The following is a 14,028-nucleotide window of genomic DNA, read 5'->3' on the forward strand; positions in this document are numbered from 1 at the left end:
TATCACATACAATGTATCACTCCCATCATCCCTGACCCCAGGAGCTGACACTCTAATCTCTATATCACACACAATGTATCACTCCCATCATCCCTGACCCCAGGAGCTGACACTCTAATCTCTATATCACACACACAATGTATCACTCCCATCATCCCTGACCCCAGGAGCTGACAATCTAATCTCTATATCACACACAATGTATCACTCCCATCATCCCTGACCCCAGGAGCTGACAATCTAATCTCTATATCACACACAATGTATCACTCCCATCATCCCTGACCCCAGGAGCTGACAATCTAATCTCTATATCACACAATGTATCACTCCCATCATCCCTGACCCCAGGAGCTGACAATCTAATCTCTATATCACACACAATGTATCACCCCCATCATCCCTGAGCCCAGGAGCTGACACTCTAATCTCTATATCACACACAATGTATCACTCCCATCATCCCTGACCCCAGGAGCTGACAATCTAATCTCTATATCACACACAATGTATCACCCCCATCATCCCTGAGCCCAGGAGCTGACACTCTAATCTCTATATCACACACAATGTATCACCCCCATCATCCCTGAGCCCAGGAGCTGACAATCTAATCTCTATATCACACAATGTATCACTCCCATCATCCCTGACCCCAGGAGCTGACAATCTAATCTCTATATCACACACAATGTATCACCCCCATCATCCCTGAGCCCAGGAGCTGACACTCTAATCTCTATATCACACACAATGTATCACTCCCATCATCCCTGACCCCAGGAGCTGACAATCTAATCTCTATATCACACACAATGTATCACCCCCATCATCCCTGAGCCCAGGAGCTGACAATCTAATCTCTATATCACACACAATGTATCACTCCCATCATCCCTGACCCCAGGAGCTGACAATCTAATCTCTATATCACACAATGTATCACTCCCATCATCCCTGAGCCCAGGAGCTGACAATCTAATCTCTATATCACACACAATCTATCACTCCCATCATCCCTGACCCCAGGAGCTGACAATCTAATCTCTATATCACACAATGTATCACTCCCATCATCCCTGACCCCAGGAGCTGACAATCTAATCTCTATATCACACACAATCTATCACTCCCATCATCCCTGACCCCAGGAGCTGACAATCTAATCTCTATATCACACACAATCTATCACTCCCATCATCCCTGACCCCAGGAGCTGACAATCTAATCTCTATATCACACACAATGTATCACCCCCATCATCCCTGACCCCAGGAGCTGACAATCTAATCTCTATATCACACACACAATGTATCACTCCCATCATCCCTGACCCCAGGAGCTGACAATCTAATCTCTATATCACACACAATGTATCACTCCCATCATCCCTGACCCCAGGAGCTGACACTCTAATCTCTATATCACACACACAATGTATCACTCCCATCATCCCTGACCCCAGGAGCTGACACTCTAATCTCTATATCACACACAATGTATTACTCCCATCATCCCTGACCCAGGAGCTGACAATCTAATCTCTATATCACACACAATGTATCACTCCCATCATCCCTGACCCCAGGAGCTGACAATCTAATCTCTATATCACACACAATGTATCACTCCCATCATCCCTGACCCCAGGAGCTGACAATCTAATCTCTATATCACACACAATGTATCACTCCCATCATCCCTGACCCCAGGAGCTGACAATCTAATCTCTATATCACACAATGTATCACTCCCATCATCCCTGACCCCAGGAGCTGACAATCTAATCTCTATATCACACACAATGTATCACCCCCATCATCCCTGAGCCCAGGAGCTGACACTCTAATCTCTATATCACACACAATGTATCACTCCCATCATCCCTGACCCCAGGAGCTGACAATCTAATCTCTATATCACACACAATGTATCACCCCCATCATCCCTGAGCCCAGGAGCTGACACTCTAATCTCTATATCACACACAATGTATCACCCCCATCATCCCTGAGCCCAGGAGCTGACAATCTAATCTCTATATCACACAATGTATCACTCCCATCATCCCTGACCCCAGGAGCTGACAATCTAATCTCTATATCACACACAATGTATCACTCCCATCATCCCTGACCCCAGGAGCTGACAATCTAATCTCTATATCACACACAATGTATCACTCCCATCATCCCTGACCCCAGGAGCTGACAATCTAATCTCTATATCACACAATGTATCACTCCCATCATCCCTGACCCCAGGAGCTGACAATCTAATCTCTATATCACACAATGTATCACCCCCATCATCCCTGAGCCCAGGAGCTGACACTCTAATCTCTATATCACACACAATGTATCACTCCCATCATCCCTGACCCCAGGAGCTGACAATCTAATCTCTATATCACACACAATGTATCACCCCCATCATCCCTGAGCCCAGGAGCTGACAATCTAATCTCTATATCACACACAATGTATCACTCCCATCATCCCTGACCCCAGGAGCTGACAATCTAATCTCTATATCACACAATGTATCACTCCCATCATCCCTGAGCCCAGGAGCTGACAATCTAATCTCTATATCACACACAATGTATCACTCCCATCATCCCTGACCCCAGGAGCTGACAATCTAATCTCTATATCACACAATGTATCACTCCCATCATCCCTGACAGTGAGGACGTTATCAGTATCTGTCGGTTTCTTGCTGTGGCCCCGATGCTGCGGGATGAGACCCTCTTGGGGTAGATACCAGAGACCCCCCTACAATGGGCTGAGACACTGAAGAGCTGCGGTCCGGTGACTACTCGCACACGGGATTATTCTGCGCCATTGTTGGGGGGCCGGACACAAAAGAATGAGGGGTAAAGAAAAAAAAATAAATCAGAGCCGGTGTCCGGGGGGGGGGGGATCTGGAGCCATCAGTAGGATATATGGACCCTGGTGAGATTCAGTGACAGAAGCCGGAGCTGCGGGGGGGGGGGGGGGGGGGGTGTATGAAGCCTGAAGGGCCCCACATAGCAGGGGCCATATGTGATACGGGGTCTTCAGGCCTGGCAGGGCTTTCACTGCAGCCAATCACAGACCAGGGCTCATTACTCCAGGGCGGCTTATACAATGAAAGCTGCATTCTGATTGGCTGTTAGGGGGTACAATGACTGAGGACAGCTGGCCCTTTAAGGAGAGCTCCAAGAATGAACGGCCAGACCCCGCCGGCGCGAAGTGTCAGAATTCCCACCGCTGAGACGGCCGCCATTCTGTGCCAAGAACCAATGAGAACAAACTCCCGGCCACCCCGCGGTCATTGTCCTCCGAGAGGAGACCTTAAAGGGGCAGATGCAGAGATAATGGCTGCCGCATGTCCTGTGTCTATACCAAGGAACGCAGAGCTGCACCATTGTGAACCCCGAATATCTGGAGGGATTAGGACGGGCATTTACAGAATCAACATAATACATTCCAAGGGCCAGGACCAGCCCCCTCCTCAAAAAGAAGCTGTGCCCGCCTGGAACTTCAGATTATATGGACGCTGGCCCTTTAAGGATTAGCGCTCTGCATCTCATGGCTGGACACCCCCTCCCCTATTGTAGATGCTTTCATCTCCTGGCACACTGCTGGGCGGGGGCTGCGCAGACCCTCGGCCTCCCCTCACAACACTCCCATCAGATTTGCATGTGAAATAAGGGTCCCCCTTTATAATTCTGCAGCCCCTCGCCCCTTCTGCAGCCCCCCCCCCCCTCGCCCCCTCTGCAGCCCCCCCATCCCATTCAGCCATACCCGCCCCCAGCTGATTTATATGCCAGCAGCAATTAGCAGCCCCCGGGGGTGACATGACCTGACGCGGCCCCTTCAAGTTATCGGCCTATTGATGGGGGGAACGAAGGGGGCCACACAAACCGGTCCCACCAGGGGCGGTCACCCAGCTTTCCCAGGCTCCTGAGATGTACATGGGAGCAGACTATATATTACTACCCTTCAGAAGCCAGGGAAAGTGAGTAATAACCAATATGGCCGCCTTACCAGATCTGCCCAGGTGTGTCAGGCAGGGTCTAGCGATATGGCGGCCATATTGGCCCGGACACATCTCTGACCCCAGCGGCTCCTTCGCCAGAAAACAAGGCCCGGCCGCAGCCCCCTCCGCACACGGAAACTACACCCCCGTCCCATGCTGAGAGGGTCAAGACCGTCCCTGTAGCACCGCCTGCACTGATACACTGTAACAAACTACAAGACACCAAGATGTGTATAGAGGTCGGTCTGCACTGTAACAAACCCTCAGCTGTGAGAAGTGTTGACAGAGATCCTGACCCTGAACTGATCTGCACGGTCTAAAAGAAAGAACTGCACCGGCCCTTTAAAGAGTAATTGATGCCGGGGGTTGTAGTATCTGGAGTTACCCTGAGAGAATATCTATAGCCCCTCCCCCGCATCAGAGACCATCGCCTCACCCATCAATAGTGACCCAGATTCTCTGCTCACCACCCCCCCCCCCCCCGCACTGACGGCCCCACCAGTCACACCCACTGTACACAGAGCGCCCCCTATCAGATACAGACCGTACATACAGCGCCCCCACCAGTCACACCCACTGTACACAGAGCGCCCCCTATCAGATACAGACTGTACATACAGCGCCCCCACCAGCCACACCCACTGTACACAGAGCGCCCCCTACTAGATACACACCGTACATACAGCGCCCCCACCAGTCACACCCACTGTACACAGAGCACCCCCTACTAGATACACACTGTACATACAGCGCCCCCACCAGTCACACCCACTGTACACAGAGCGCCCCCTACCAGATACAGACCGTACATACAGCGCCCCCACCAGTCACACCCACTGTACACAGAGCGCCCCCTACTAGATACAGAGCGTACATACAGCGCCCCCACCAGTCACACCCACTGTACACAGAGCGCCCCCTACTAGATACACACCGTACATACAGCGCCCCCAACAGTCGCACCCACTGTACACAGAGCGCCCCCTACTAGATACACACCGTACATACAGCGCCCCCACCAGTCACACCCACTGTACACAGAGCGCCCCCTACTAGATACAAACCGTACATACAGCGCCCCCACCAGCCACACCCACTGTACACAGAGCGCCCCCTACTAGACACAGACTGTACATACAGCGCCCCCACCAGCCACACCCACTGTACACAGAGCGCCCCCTACTAGATACACACCGTACATACAGCGCCCCCACCAGTCACACCCACTGTACACAGAGCGCCCCCTACTAGATACAAACCGTACATACAGCGCCCCCACCAGCCACACCCACTGTACACAGAGCGCCCCCTACTAGACACAGACTGTACATACAGCGCCCCCACCAGCCACACCCACTGTACACAGAGCGCCCCCTACTAGATACAAACCGTACATACAGCGCCCCCACCAGTAACACCCACTGTACACAGAGCACCCTCTACTAGATACAGACTGTACATACAGCGCCCCCACCAGCCACACCCACTGTACACAGAGCGCCCCCTACTAGACACAGACTGTACATACAGCACCCCCACCAGTCACACCCACTGTACACAGAGCGCCCCCTACCAGATACAGACTGTACATACAGCGCCCCCACCAGTCACACCCACTGTACACAGAGCGCCCCCTACTAGATACAGAGCGTCCATACAGCGCCCCCACCAGTCACACACTGTACACAGAGCGCCCCCTACTAGATACAGAGCGTACATAGAGCGCCCCCACCAGTCACACCCACTGTACACAGAGCACCCCTTACTAGATACAGAGCGTACATACAGCGCCCCCACCAGTCACACCCACTGTACAGAGCGCCCCCTACTAGATACAAACCGTACATAGAGCGCCCCCACCAGTCACACCCACTGTACACAGAGCGCCCCCTACTAGATACAAACCGTACATAGAGCGCCCCCACCAGTCACACCCACTGTACACAGAGCACCCCTTACTAGATACAAACCGTACATAGAGCGCCCCCACCAGTCACACCCACTGTACACAGAGCGCCCCCTACCAGATACAGACTGTACATACAGCGCCCCCACCAGTCACACCCACTGTACACAGAGCACCCTCTACCACTGTACACAGAGCACCCCCTACTAGATACAGACCGTACATACAGCGCCCACACCAGTCGCACCCACTGTACACAGAGCGCCCCCTACTAGATACAAACCGTACATACAGCGCCCCCACCAGTCACACCCACTGTACACAGAGCGCCCCCTACTAGATACACACCGTACATACAGTGCCCCCACCAGTCACACCCACTGTACACAGAGCGCCCCCTACTAGATACAGAGCGTACATACAGCGCCCCCACCAGTCACACCCACTGTACACAGAGCGCCCCCTACTAGATACAAACCGTACATACAGCGCCCCCACCAGTCACACCCACTGTACACAGAGCGCCCCCTACTAGATACACACCGTACATACAGTGCCCCCACCAGTCACACCCACCGTACACAGAGCGCCCCCTACTAGATACACACCGTACATACAGCGCCCCCACCAGTCACACCCACTGTACACAGAGCACCCCCTACCAGATACAGACAGTACATACAGTGCCCCCACCAGTCACACACACAGTGTAGAGCGCCCCCACCAGATACAGACTGTACATAGAGCGCCCCCACCAGATACAGACTGTACACAGAGCGTCCCCACCAGTGACACACACCATGTACACAGAGCGCCCCCTACTAGATACACACCGTACATACAGCGCCCCCAACAGTCACACCCACTGTACACAGAGCGCCCCCACCAGATACAGACTGTACATAGAGCGCCCCCACCAGTGACACACACCATGTACACAGTGCTCCCTACTAGATACAGACCATACATAGAGCGCCCCCACCAGTCACACCCACTGTACACAGAGCGCCCCCACCAGTCACACACAGTGTACAGAGAACCCCCTACCAGATACAGACCGTACATAGAGCACCACCACCAGTCACACACACCGTGCACAGAGCACCCCCTACCAGATACAGACTGTACATAGAGCACCACCACCAGTCACACCCACTGTACACAGAGCGCCCCCTACTAGATACAAACTGTACATACAGCGCCCCCACCAGTCACACCCATTGTACACAGAGCGCCCCCTACTAGATACAGACCGTACATACAGCGCCCCCACCAGTCACACACTGTACACAGAGCGCTCCCAACTAGATACAGACCGTACATACAGCGCCCCCACCAGTCACAAACTGTACACAGAGCGCCCCCACCACACACACCGTGCACAGAGCGCCCCCTACCAGATACAGACTGTACATACAGCGCCCCCACCAGTCACACCCACTGTACACAGAGCGCCCCCTACTAGATACAAACTGTACATACAGCGCCCCCACCAGTCACACCCATTGTACACAGAGCGCCCCCTACTAGATACAGACTGTACATACAGCGCCCCCACCAGTCACACACTGTACACAGAGCGCTCCCAACTAGATACAGACCGTACATACAGCGCCCCCACCAGTCACAAACTGTACACAGAGCGCCCCCACCACACACACCGTGCACAGAGCGCCCCCTACCAGATACAGACTGTACATACAGCGCCCCCACCAGTCACACACTGTACACAGAGCGCCCCCTACCAGATACAGACTGTACATACAGCGCCCCCACCAGTCACACACTGTACACAGAGCGCCCCCTACCAGATACAGACTGTACATACAGCGCCCCCACCACACACACAGTGTACAGAGCGCCCCCACCAGATGCAGACTGTACATACAGCGCCCCACCAGTCACACCCACTGTACACAGAGCACCCCCACCACACACACCGTGCACAGAGCGCCCCCTACCAGATACAGACTGTACATACAGCGCCCCCACCAGTCACACCCACTGTACACAGAGCGCCCCCACCACACACACAGTGTAGAGCGCCCCCACCAGATACAGACTGTACATACAGCGCCCCCACCACACACACAGTGTACAGAGCGCCCCCACCAGATGCAGACTGTACATACAGCGCCCCACCAGTCACACCCACTGTACACAGAGCACCCCCACCACACACACCGTGCACAGAGCGCCCCCTACCAGATACAGACTGTACATACAGCGCCCCCACCAGTCACACCCACTGTACACAGAGCGCCCCCACCACACACACAGTGTAGAGCGCCCCCACCAGATACAGACTGTACATACAGCGCCCCTACCAGATGCAGACTGTACATACAGCGCCCCCACCACACACACAGTGTACAGAGCGCCCCCTACCAGATACAGACTGTACATACAGCGCCCCCACCAGTCACAGACAATGACCCGGCTGCTCGGTAGGTTCAGACTACAGAAGCCTAAAAACCCTGGAAGAAAGGAAACTGCAGCTGGTAACCCATGTTATACCGAGGGGGCGGGGCACAGCGCCAGACTGTCCAGTATCCTTGTCATGCTCCGCCCCCTCACGTCCCGCACCAGACTACACCATCATTACCCATAGCAACCAATCAGAGCTCAGCTTTCATTACTTCTTCTGCACTGGCTAAAGCGAAAGCTGCGCTGTGATTAGTTGCTAGGAGCAACAGGCGGTGACAACCAAGAAGTAAGAACCGGGGGTCTGCGGAGTCACGGTGGGGGAGGGGAGGCCGAGACGTGCAGCACAGAATCCCCAAATCACATGACATTATTGCACAATAACCGCAACAGAAGCCGACACTGCGGTCAGAGGCGACGCGGCGGACACGAGACGTAAACAAGACGAGGAGACAGGAAGAGGCGCAGCCGGACCCCCCCCCCCCCCCAGTCCTGAGACACATGGAAGACATTCCAGACCTGACGGCACAGGGGCCACAGTCACACACCTCAGCTGCTGCACAAGCTCTTTTTGTCTATTTGAATGCGGTTCTGCAGCAGCTGAGGCCCTCACACGTTCCCTTATTATTATTATAAGCAGCGTCTCTGTAGCCCCTCCCACCTCTGTCCAGGTATAATCGGAGCGCGCTCAGAACTCACCTGAGCACAGGACGCCCTTGAAGCGGGCACACGAGAAGTCGTCGCACTGACAGTACGAGCCGCTGATGCGTCCAAACTCGCTCTCGTAGCAGGAGCACAGGCCGCAGATGCACCTCCCCCGACCGTTACAAACCGTGTGGCTCTCCGACTCCCGGCAGGTGATCAGGGACACGTCGCTGCTGTCATCTTCCTCCCCGCACTCGCAGCGCGCGCCCAGGAAGCCGGCGTCACATTTACACATGCCGCAGCTGTACGTTCCGTTACCACTGCACTTCCCGCTGTTGCTCTCCACGTGCTGCGAGCAACTGCAATTACAGTCATAAACCACCAGAACCTCCAGAGTGTCCCGAAATCCCACCGGCTTTATAGTGAAGGTGTCGGGGGCCCCCCAATGGGGACAAGACCGCGCCTCTACCGAAACCTCAAACGACACCTGCAAAGACAAAGCAACACTGAGAAGACCCTCTAACCCAGAGGATGATGGGAGTGATACATTGTGTGATATAGAGATTAGAGTGTCAGCTCCCGGGGTCAGGGATGATGGGAGTGATACATTGTGTGATATAGAGATTAGAGTGTCAGCTCCTGGGGTCAGGGATGATGGGAGTGATACATTGTGTGATATAGAGATTAGATTGTCAGCTCCTGGGGTCAGGGATGATGGGAGTGATACATTGTGTGTGATATAGAGATTAGATTGTCAGCTCCTGGGGTCAGGGATGATGGGAGTGATACATTGTGTGTGATATAGAGATTAGATTGTCAGCTCCTGGGGTCAGGGATGATGGGAGTGATACATTGTGTGTGATATAGAGATTAGATTGTCAGCTCCTGGGGTCAGGGATGATGGGAGTGATACATTGTGTGTGATATAGAGATTAGATTGTCAGCTCCTGGGGTCAGGGATGATGGGGGTGATACATTGTGTGTGATATAGAGATTAGATTGTCAGCTCCTGGGGTCAGGGATGATGGGAGTGATACATTGTGTGATATAGAGATTAGATTGTCAGCTCCTGGGTCAGGGATGATGGGAGTGATACATTGTGTGTGATATAGAGATTAGATTGTCAGCTCCTGGGGTCAGGGATGATGGGAGTGATACATTGTGTGTGATATAGAGATTAGATTGTCAGCTCCTGGGTCAGGGATGATGGGGGTGATACATTGTGTGTGATATAGAGATTAGAGTGTCAGCTCCTGGGGTCAGGGATGATGGGAGTGATACATTGTGTGATATAGAGATTAGATTGTCAGCTCCTGGGCTCAGGGATGAGGGGAGTGATACACTGTGTGATATAGAGATTAGATTGTCAGCTCCTGGGTCAGGGATGATGGGAGTGATACACTGTGTGATATAGGGATTAGATTGTCAGCTCCTGGGGTCAGGGATGATGGGAGTGATACATTGTGTGATATAGAGATTAGATTGTCAGCTCCTGGGGTCAGGGATGATGGGAGTGATACACTGTGTGATATAGAGATTAGATTGTCAGCTCCTGGGTCAGGGATGATGGGAGTGATACACTGTGTGATATAGGGATTAGATTGTCAGCTCCTGGGGTCAGGGATGATGGGAGTGATACATTGTGTGTGATATAGAGATTAGATTGTCAGCTCCTGGGTCAGGGATGATGGGAGTGATACATTGTGTGTGTGATATAGAGATTAGAGTGTCAGCTCCTGGGGTCAGGGATGATGGGAGTGATACATTGTATGATATAAAGATTAGATTGTCAGCTCCCGGGGTCAGGGATGATGGGGATGATACATTGTGTGTGATATAGAGATTAGATTGTCAGCTCCTGGGTCAGGGATGATGGGAGTGATACATTGTGTGTGATATAGAGATTAGATTGTCAGCTCCTGGGGTCAGGGATGATGGGAGTGATACATTGTGTGTGATATAGAGATTAGATTGTCAGCTCCTGAGGTCAGGGATGATGGGAGTGATACATGGTGTGTGTGATATAGAGATTAGATTGTCAGCTCCTGGGGTCAGGGATGATGGGAGTGATACATTGTGTGTGATATAGAGATTAGAGTGTCAGCTCCTGGGGTCAGGGATGATGGGGGTGATACATTGTGTGTGTGATATAGAGATTAGATTGTCAGCTCCTGGGGTCAGGGATGATGGGAGTGATACATTGTGTGTGATATAGAGATTAGATTGTCAGCTCCTGGGGTCAGGGATGATGGGAGTGATACATTGTGTGATATAGAGAATAGAGTGTCAGCTCCTGGGGTCAGGGATGATGGGAGTGATACATTGTGTGTGATATAGAGATTAGAGTGTCAGCTCCTGGGTCAGGGATGATGGGAGTGATACATTGTGTGTGATATAGAGATTAGATTGTCAGCTCCTGGGGTCAGGGATGATGGGAGTGATACATTGTGTGTGATATAGAGATTAGAGTGTCAGCTCCTGGGGTCAGGGATGATGGGAGTGATACATTGTGTGTGATATAGAGATTAGAGTGTCAGCTCCTGGGGTCAGGGATGATGGGAGTGATACATTGTGTGTGATATAGAGATTAGAGTGTCAGCTCCTGGGGTCAGGGATGATGGGAGTGATACATTGTGTGTGATATAGAGATTAGATTGTCAGCTCCTGAGGTCAGGGATAATGGGAGTGATACATTGTGTGTGATATAGAGATTAGATTGTCAGCTCCTGAGGTCAGGGATGATGGGAGTGATACATTGTGTGATATAGAGAATAGAGTGTCAGCTCCTGAGGTCAGGGATGATGGGAGTGATACATTGTGTGATATAGAGAATAGAGTGTCAGCTCCTGGGGGCAGGGATGATGGGAGTGATACATTGTGTGTGATATAGAGATTAGATTGTCAGCTCCTGGGGTCAGGGATGATGGGAGTGATACATTGTGTGTGATATAGAGATTAGAGTGTCAGCTCCTGGGGTCAGGGATGATGGGAGTGATACATTGTGTGTGATATAGAGATTAGATTGTCAGCTCCTGGGGTCAGGGATGATGGGAGTGATACATTGTGTGTGATATAGAGATTAGATTGTCAGCTCCTGGGGTCAGGGATGATGGGAGTGATACATTGTGTGTGATATAGAGATTAGATTGTCAGCTCCTTGGGTCAGGGATGATGGGAGTGATACATTGTGTGATATAGAGAATAGAGTGTCAGCTCCTGGGGGCAGGGATGATGGGAGTGATACATTGTGTGTGATATAGAGATTAGATTGTCAGCTCCTGGGGTCAGGGATGATGGGAGTGATACATTGTGTGTGATATAGAGATTAGAGTGTCAGCTCCTGGGGTCAGGGATGATGGGAGTGATACATTGTGTGTGATATAGAGATTAGATTGTCAGCTCCTGGGGTCAGGGATGATGGGAGTGATACATTGTGTGATATAGAGATTAGAGTGTCAGCTCCTGGGGTCAGGGATGATGGGAGTGATACATTGTGTGTGATATAGAGATTAGATTGTCAGCTCCTGGGGTCAGGGATGATGGGAGTGATACATTGTGTGTGATATAGAGATTAGATTGTCAGCTCCTGGGGTCAGGGATGATGGGAGTGATACATTGTGTGTGATATAGAGATTAGATTGTCAGCTCCTGGGGTCAGGGATGATGGGAGTGATACATTGTGTGTGATATAGAGATTAGATTGTCAGCTCCTGGGGTCAGGGATGATGGGAGTGATACATTGTGTGTGATATAGAGATTAGGGTTGCGGGGTCATGTATCAGGTGTGGCTGGTCTGGGGGTTGCGGGGTCATGTATCAGGTGCGGCTGGTCTGGGGGTTGCGGGGTCATGTATCACGTGCGGCTGGTCTGGGGGTTGCGGGGTCATGTATCATGTGCGGCTGGTCTGGGGGTTGCGGGGTCATGTATCACGTGCGGCTGGTCTGGGGGTTGCGGGGTCATGTATCAGGTGCGGCTGGTCTGGGGGTTGCAGGGTCATGTATCACGTGCGGCTGGTCTGGGGGTTGCAGGGTCATGTATCATGTGCGGCTGGTCTGGGGGTTGCGGGGTCATGTATCAGGTGCGGCTGGTCTGGGGGTTGCCGGGTCATGTATCAGGTGCGGCTGGTCTGGGGCTTGCGGGGTCATGTATCACGTGCGGCTGGTCTGGGGGTTGCGGGGTCATGTATCAGGTGCGGCTGGTCTGGGGGTTGCAGGGTCATGTATCATGTGCGGCTGGTCTGGGGGTTGCAGGGTCATGTATCACGTGCGGCTGGTCTGGGGGTTGCGGGGTCATGTATCATGTGCGGCTGGTCTGGGGGTTGCGGGGTCATGTATCACGTGCGGCTGGTCTGGGGGTTGCGGGGTCATGTTTCATGTGCGGCTGGTCTGGGGGTTGCGGGGTCATGTATCATGTGCGGCTGGTCTGGGGCTGCACAGGACAGGTCAGGGAACAGATGACAACAATGCCAAGTCCCATCACGGATACAAAGTATCTTGGAGTGTCCAGAATCGGAGAAGATGCAACAACCTGAGACTCTGCCTGTTACACCGGCCACGTACCGTGTCACCGATCCTCAGCTCCCCGCACTTCTTGACCCCGGGGTACGATACTCCGTCCTGACATGTTGCTGTGAAACTGAGGCTGAGGTCATCAGGGGTCTCGGATACGGTCAGCTCCACCTTGGATCGAATGTTCTAGAAGCCGTCAGAAGAAAAAGAGCAAAAGCAAATAATGAGGCGACATTCCGAGACGTGACCTTGTAAGAACTGTAATCAACAGTTGTCAGACTCCACCCACTTGTATTGTTTTATTTTCATGTGTCACATGACAATTACATGCAACCCAGCTGAGAATATGGCGGCAATGCAGGAGACAAGACTTGTAACTATAACTGGTATCCTATAGGGGGTGCTATATACAATGTGTGTGCTGTGTGAACAGTGACCAGCGGCTGCACAATCCGACCCCGCCAACAAAGAAATCACCGACACGTCTGAACAGGACAAGCGGAACGTGCTGGAACCGGG

General features: G+C 52.4%; 1 protein-coding gene across 1 annotated transcript in view; it reads right to left on the reverse strand.

The window, feature by feature from the left end:
- ITGB5 (integrin subunit beta 5) overlaps positions 1–14,028 on the reverse strand; it is a 63,859-nt gene that overhangs the window by 3,370 nt on the left and 46,461 nt on the right. Inside the window, exons 9-11 of the mRNA XM_075285486.1 lie at positions 13,561–13,695; positions 9,052–9,488; positions 4,288–4,342 (exon numbers count right to left, since the gene is read on the reverse strand). Coding sequence (XP_075141587.1) covers positions 4,288–4,342; positions 9,052–9,488; positions 13,561–13,695 — 627 coding nt within the window. The remainder of the gene's footprint in view (positions 1–4,287; positions 4,343–9,051; positions 9,489–13,560; positions 13,696–14,028) is intronic.

The sequence above is a fragment of the Leptodactylus fuscus genome, chromosome 8 (genome assembly GCF_031893055.1).
Source record: "Leptodactylus fuscus isolate aLepFus1 chromosome 8, aLepFus1.hap2, whole genome shotgun sequence".
In the NCBI taxonomy this organism is placed as follows: Eukaryota; Metazoa; Chordata; class Amphibia; order Anura; family Leptodactylidae; genus Leptodactylus; species Leptodactylus fuscus.